Source organism: Poecile atricapillus, chromosome 6, assembly GCF_030490865.1.
Source record: "Poecile atricapillus isolate bPoeAtr1 chromosome 6, bPoeAtr1.hap1, whole genome shotgun sequence".
Classification (NCBI taxonomy): domain Eukaryota; kingdom Metazoa; phylum Chordata; class Aves; order Passeriformes; family Paridae; genus Poecile; species Poecile atricapillus.
In genome coordinates this window covers 15329927-15337568 of record NC_081254.1, presented here as the reverse complement: position 1 = coordinate 15337568, position 7642 = coordinate 15329927, and the positions used below count along the sequence as shown (strand labels likewise).

Below are 7642 nucleotides of genomic sequence, written 5' to 3'. Positions count from 1 at the left end.
CTAATATTCTCACTTTTCCCCAGTGACATTCCCTTGAAAATATCAGTGATAGACTCATTCTTCAGTTAAAGCCTCCATCCAATCAACTGCATTTCCATTTGAAACCCTTAACACCAATGGGCCAGAACATTAAAAATGTGAACACAAACCAACATCTAACTTCTCGTGTCCTACAGTTTGTGAGTGTCTCTGGTATTTATGCATCAAAGGATAGGCATGAGCACAAAACAAACTCGTTCTTCTCAGGGTGGGTATTGGAAGCTATCAGGTGGACATGCCAATTTCAGCCAGAAATTAAAACCTTATATGAGGACTCAACAAAGTCAAGAACAGCATGAGCCCTACGCACCCATTACACACAAGTGAAGTTACAGAAATTGACCTTTATTTAGTAATCAGTTTCTTTAACTTTTTTTGATACAAAGTGACATTTTCATTTAGTACAGAAAAATCCATGTCAGAACAGTACCTGTCTGTTTCAGTTGTACCACTGGAGTCTACTCTGATCTCAAACTTTAAAAAACAAACAAAACAAACAAAAAATAGAGATAAACAAAAAACAACTTCTGTCCCTCACCATGAGAAGTTCTTGGACTACTAATTCATCCATATCATTTCATAATTATTCATTTATATATACAGTATTGTAATAGTATGGTATAATACTATATAAAATACTATATATATATTTTTTATGCTTTTATAGTTCAGAATACTCTATATAGTGTATAACTATATAAATACTATAAAAAGTATTTTGAACTGTAAAATAGCAACTGTAAAACAGAATTTAAATTTAGGACCAGATCTTTCTTGAAGAACTGTGCAAGAAGAATCCCTTTTTTTTAATTATAAAAGCTGCAAACAGAAGCAAAATTACAGCCTGTAGTGTAAAACTAGAAACCCTACATAATGAAATGTTAGAAACAGTGACTGAGAAGCAGGTCTATTCAAATATTTTAAAAACAATTAAAATACAGTACCCAGGAAACATGGCACAAGAGACAGAAGAAACAGGTACAAAACCTGTGTTAGGAACACAGAGTCAGAAGTGCAAAAAACCAAAAAAGGAACTGATATAATAGAGTTTGGTACAACAGGTAAATAAGTATTGCAACCAAAACTAAACAATCACTTATTTTTTGACAGTGAAAACACTAACAATTCAGTACCTTTCTAAAGGCTTTTAATCAAAGCCCTAAAACTGTGTCTGCTCTTAAATAAAAACAGTCTATGTGAATGCTACACACTGAAGTACAAAGCTTAAGAATTACCCTGCAAAATTGCACCAACATAAGCTTTCCATATTTACAGTATCTAAAAGTGACAGAACACAGCATGCTAGGCCTAGTTTATGACTCTACCCCACCAGTATTTAATCCAGGCCCAACAACCAAAAATTATTATTTGTCAACACGTTAAGCTCGGATTGCTTAGATACATTATGACGTTTAAATATTAGCTTCATGCATAAAACAAGAAACTATATCTTTGACAGACAAGCATTGACAGGATACAAACAGTGGTCTGCCCTGTGTAGGAGTGTACTTCCTTTTGAGCTTACTCCCAAGACGTACCGATTCAATCCCACGTTATTACCTGGTTGTCAAGTCAACAATGTGCTCAGAAATGGTAAAAATTGTAACTAAGCACATAAACTGTCCGCTCATACTCAGAAATTTCACTCCATTTTGAAGAGTTACCTCATTAAGTGGAAGGACACAGAGTTAAAAAAAGAACAAAAACAAACCAAAAAGACATTCAAGTAAACAGCAAGAATCAAATACTTTGAAAAGGTTTTTGTAAACGTGTCATTCTACAGGGTTTTGCAGCATTGTTAAATTCATTACTCATGGACAAGTACACGCAGGTCACAACCCTTGTGACAACCTGTCATGTGTACACGTACGACGTAAGAGACAAGCTCGGTGAAGTGATCTACCCCTTCCCACATGCCTTGTCAGGTCCTCATGTGTTCAGTGTTATCATTCCCCTTCATGAAACAGAAATCACTCATGGATATCTTTATAAAGACAGAAATGAACTGAGTCCATTGGATAGAAATTTAGTTGGTTATTTACATCTGGAAAGTAGTTTCACAGCAAAATAAATCTACAGAGGGCCAGCTGGGATCCACAGGACCTTGTTCTGTTCTTGGTCGACAGTTGTCATAATCTGAGTGCAAATGCTTGAAAGGGCTCCTCCCTGGACAATGCCTGGAGAAGAAGAAACCCCACATACAAATGAGACTGGGATAAACAATTATGAGTAATTACCAAGAGCAGTCTTCTGCATTTATCTGCAAAGTGTTTATCAACAGGTAAGAATTAAGCAACTCAACTTAGTATCTGACAGATGAATGTCTCTATGAAAAAAAAAAAATAAACAGAGCAAAGAGGTCAGGCACTCAATACACAGTTTCTTCTGCTAGCTCCAAAAACAATCCAGGGAAGTCAAGGAACTGATGGCTATAATCAACTAAGACAACTGTTTTGTAAGTGGCCTCCATGTACTATTTTAAGCGGCATCAGGTGGCAAAGTTTAAGTCTAAAGATGGTCAGAACCTGCTATAATAAACCTTCTCTGTTCAACATGTGGTGTTAAGAGTTTCATATTTACGGGGTAATATACATAGAGACTATAGCTGTAGCAACTAGACACTATTTACAAATATTAGAAGTAAATTATGAGCAGCTCACAGATCGCTGAGCTAAATAAAACAGCAGCGGTTGCTACTCCAATTCTTATTGTCAACTACATTCAAGGAACAAAAGGCCAACAGCAAGCAACTCCCTGAAAAATCAATTCACATGATAAATGAACACCTTTTATTCTACCCTTGCTAAACATAAAACGTAAAATGCCACCACTGACACATGAGAGAACATATTGTCTTCAATACTTAAAATCCGAGGAACTTCGTGACTTAGGAAATATGTCAGCCAGCAAAGCCTCTGGCTACAGCTACCACTAATGCTGAAAAAGTATGGAAAGTCTTACACAGCTTAAGGCATATTTTTTCTTTTTGAAAAGAGAAAATGTGATGTCACGTAAATCTATAATATTTGGCTCTGCAATATATACTACAGTTAATGATGTATAGTGACTCTGGATACAGAACACAGTAACTGAAAAGGTCTATGGAAAGTGATAAATGGCAGCGAAGAAGTGATTCAGATTACACACAGTGTTCACAACTTGGTAGAGGAAACAAAGCCAACCTGAAAGTCATTAGCCAAAAAGTGAACTCCATGAAGTAGTTAAAGAGCTCTTAGTAGCAGCTCTTACTAATTAAAGAGAAAGTGGGACCTATAGCTCCACGACTGACCTACCAGGTACAACATGCTTACATCTACCTACAGGCTTATTTTATGAACAATATTATAACTTCAACAACCTTCAATGTCAGTGCAATTTGAACATCAGCCCTCTCTGACTACCAGCATCTGGAAGTGTTGATGACAGCTGCAGTCCACTGCACACTGGCACCAACAGAAGGAGGCCCTTCCCACGGGGCATATGAGAAGATACACATCAGACTCTCTTGGACTGAGTGCCCCTTCCACTGTCAGGGTGAAACTAAAATGCCACGAGTGACTAAACAAGAAGCAGAAGACAACATGTGGTGATGCAATCTGGCCATGTGCATGTCAAGTTCTCCGTAGGTTCAGTATGTACCATGTAAAAAACATTTGTATAGCTATTACATAACATTTTATTGAGAACACAGGGCTTCTCTCAGGATGCACTGAGAAAGCTCTAAACTAAATACACCCCTTTGTCTCTCTGCACTTGGCAGTTATGCCTCAAAATATTTCTGCAAGAATCTCATTGTTCAAGGGATGAAAAGTTAAATTTTGGCTAGCTTAGAGTGTTTGTTCTTCTGTTTAAATTTTCTTGCCATGCACATCAAGATACATTCAAAAGAGTGGGGATAAAATTCTAGGTATGTGGAACCACATGGAAATATACTCTGAAATGAACAGAAACAGTCTCCAAACACTGTTTTTGTTCTCTAGTAAAAATACTGCAATCCAAGATTAATTTCATAATTTTATGAAGTTAAAAGGGCTTCTAAAGTTGAACTTAATTATTCCAAATTACAATGCATGCTCAAGAAACCTTGGACTTCTTTTTTTCCATTGTTGAAACATTTAAAGTATGTCTCACAAATCACAAAAACACAGAATTACAGAAGGGTTGAGGTTGGAACAGACCCTTGGAAATCGTTACTTGTTAGTTTAAACAACAAGGGGTTTCTGTTGTTTTGTTTGATTTATACAATTAAAAAACCTTTCTACTTCTTACATGGTATAACACTGACAACACTGTCAAATTGTCAAATCTTGATCACACTTTCTATACTACTGGCTAGTAATAAAACCTTCTCAGAACCTGTTTAGATCATAAAATTGTAACATTCAGAACAAAGGAGATTTCTATCTTGACATTTCCTCTCCTGGTAAAATAAAGTAACAGAACATGAGTGTGTCAAAAGGGAAGGCAGAATGAAAAAAACCAAGGTGCTTATTGAAGGGGCACTGATCTTTTGAATTAAAATGCAAATAGATTAAATTACCACTGTGTTCCTACTGAAAATATGATTAAATACTAACCTGTAAAGTACTTGCTATACTCCTGTTCTATTTTTTGAGCTGTCTCAAATTGTTCTTTGGAATGCTTCTGTGTAACTTTGTCCCTCAGGAAGATTGGGTCTTTTTGCTCTCTGAAAAAAAAACAAAAAACAAACAAAAGAGAAAAAAAAGAATGAAACACCTTGTATAAGAGTAGGTCTTTTTAATGGACTTGAAAAGAGTGCCTCTAGCTGGGTGAGTACCAAAGGCTAATTCACATGCAAGCAGACTCCTAGGCCCAGAGTGCCATCTACTGTGTTTCAGCAGTATCAGCAGAGTCATCAGGATCACTTCAGTGCTAACAAAATTTATTTGATTTCAGACAAAGATAGTACTTATTTAAAGTTTCAGAGACTGGGAGGTAATTGATGAAGAAAGAATATAATTTTTTAATATTGGATCATCATGTCATATACATGCCAGTACTCCATACACAAAGCTGGGCACAAGTACTGCTCTTCTACAGGCTTGTGAAATATCAAGCATCAAGTAAATACAGTATTTCCATGTTATCATATCTATGACACATTTTTGAGATGCCTCTTTTTCTATTACACAAGCTCTTGAAAATAAAATATGAAAAAAACATAGAGAAATACAAATGCTAAAATAATTATTTAAAAGCATCATTACTAAACTAACCTATTATTGCTGTGGAGCATTTCAGAGAAAGTCAATAGAACTTGCCAATATCAAAAAGGGAGTTTGTACAAACTTTTGGTGCACAGAACAGGCAGACACACTGCAGCTTATACTTATGACTGCCAGAAATCCCTGCTTGACTAGTCTGACCTTTGTCACTTCCCAAAAAAAGCAAAAAGCTGTAATGGTCACCATTTCCTTTCCAAAGGGGGTCAAGACATGACAGTTCCATGTAGCATTTAAGTGCACAATCCTATAGTGGTAATGAAATACACCTCATTGCTCTATATCCCGCTTCTACTTTAAAGCAGTGATACTTATCTTCTTTATTAAATAATAGTAATCAAATTAACCTACAGATCAAGAAGATAAGAAGTCTTCAACCTTAAATATGAAGATAGCACAAGTATTAGATCATAGTTAAAGTATTTCTCAATATTCATGTCGGGATATTATGTTCTTTCTTGCCAAATCAATCTATCAAAATGTGTGAAGGCCTTCTCAGACATCAGGGGAGGGACTGGCACTTGCACATCCTGTGTTCTGTTCCTGGCTGTATTCAAACAGGAATTTCACAATTACTGAAAGAACACAGCCTGAGAAGACAGTACATGTACTATGTGGCAAAAAGGGACTTCCCTTGCTTTGTTTACTGAAGAATGAAGGTGGGGAAGCTGAGGTTATGAAACAATTGGCACTGCATCCATCCCTTGCACCTTTTAAGATGAAGAACAGCTCTTTGTCATGGTCAACGCTTAATCCTCATTGGATCTCACCCATATCAGTCTTACATTGTACCACAAAGGTTAGCAGGAAAGATCCTCCAGAAAGGACATTCAGTTTGGTCTCCATGGATTTCTTTGAAAGATTCACTTAATTGTCATGCAACCTAAATGAAGTAGGACCATATACCTCACAGTGGGTTTTCTGAGAATTAATTTCCCCATTTTACAGAATCACTGAATGTTCTGAGCTGGAAGGGACCCAGAAGGATCATTGAGTCTAACTCTTCAGTGAGTGGCCCATACAGGGACAGAACCCACAACCTCGGTGTTATTAGCACCAGGCTCGGATCAACTCAGCCAATCTCAGTGGCTGTTGCAGAAGAATTAAGATGCCTAGGATAAAATAAACAATAAAGGTAAAACAGACTTATTTTAAGCTAGAATAAACATCCCTGAACTATACCCCTCACAGACTTACTTGATTTGTTTAGCATTTTTGTAGCGAATAAAAATTACAATAGGGTAGATATGAACACTGTGGAGCCGTTCGATGGCATGAGGAGCGATGTCAAGCAGACAATGACAATCCTAAGATCAAACGTAAATGCAAAACACTCATTCAGTTAAAGAGCACAAGCACACATGCAAATCCCCCATTTCTTCCCCTAATTAAATCATAGCAACCCAAGAGAATTTTGCCATACATGTAGCATTTTGGGACTACTGAGTAATTTGTACCCAAAGGATTTATAACAAAAGACAGAAGATGATAAAACTGCAAGAAATTGCATTCATAGTACCAAAAGATACCATGCATTGATAGAAAAAAAAGTACTTGAAGAACTAATGAAATGAAAACTCAGAGTGAAATATATGCAATACATTTTTTCAAAGTTTAAATATTCCTATTTAAATTTTCTCTTTCAGAAATCATAAGCAAACACAAGCATTAATAGGACTTTCCATGTGGTTTGACTGAAAACTGTAAGCAACGAACAGACTTGAGGTAACATCTGTCTCCAAGATTATATAGTTATATTCTATATGACTGCCTTAAATGGAATAGGTAAAAAAATTAATCCTTTTTTGGAGGGGGTACAGGATGGAACTTAAGAAAATTATTTCTACTTTATTTAGGAATACTGTAGAAGAATATGTACATTTCTAGTTACTATAAAGGTGAGCTAATTTTAAACAGTCACATGCAAAAGTAAGGTAAGTTTTATTTAGCAGCCTGGGGAACAGTTCTCTGAATGTCTTAAAGGATGACACTGTTAACATAATTTCCATCCCCCAACACAAGTATGTAAATTGTGGCAAGAACTACAGCATTAAATTTGACTCACCTTTTCTGTTATCTCTTTTATTGAAGCTACAGTTGTCACATCGAAGTGTCCACTCCTCCGTTTGTAATCGATAAACAGACAATCCTTCACACCTCGTTCAATGGCTTGCTGGGAAGCTTTCATAACCTCTGTTGCATGGAAGAGATCCCCTTTCATTACTACTCCTTAGGTACAGAACAAGGCTAAGAAGACAATGGCTGCAAATTCAGATTCTTGGGGTGTTACCCATCTTTGTGTTGCCATTTTGTGAATTTATACAGATGTTGCTATCATGTACTCTAAAGCATGAATAAGT

At 36.3% G+C, this 7642-nt stretch overlaps 1 protein-coding gene across 5 annotated transcripts in view; it reads right to left on the bottom strand.

Moving 5' to 3' along the window:
* Nucleotides 1-368: 368 nt before the first annotated feature.
* Nucleotides 369-7642, bottom strand: part of DLG5 (discs large MAGUK scaffold protein 5) — a 97928-nt gene continuing 90654 nt past the window's right edge. For 4 of the 5 annotated variants that reach the window (XM_058841418.1, XM_058841419.1, XM_058841420.1 and 1 more), the window contains 4 exons: nt 7348-7475; nt 6480-6589; nt 4617-4726; nt 369-2216 (listed from right to left, as the gene is read on the bottom strand). In XM_058841418.1, coding sequence (XP_058697401.1) covers nt 2113-2216; nt 4617-4726; nt 6480-6589; nt 7348-7475 — 452 coding nt within the window. In that variant the 3' untranslated portion in view covers nt 369-2112. The remainder of the gene's footprint in view (nt 2217-4616; nt 4727-6479; nt 6590-7347; nt 7476-7642) is intronic. The other variant, XM_058841422.1, reaches the window with a different exon arrangement.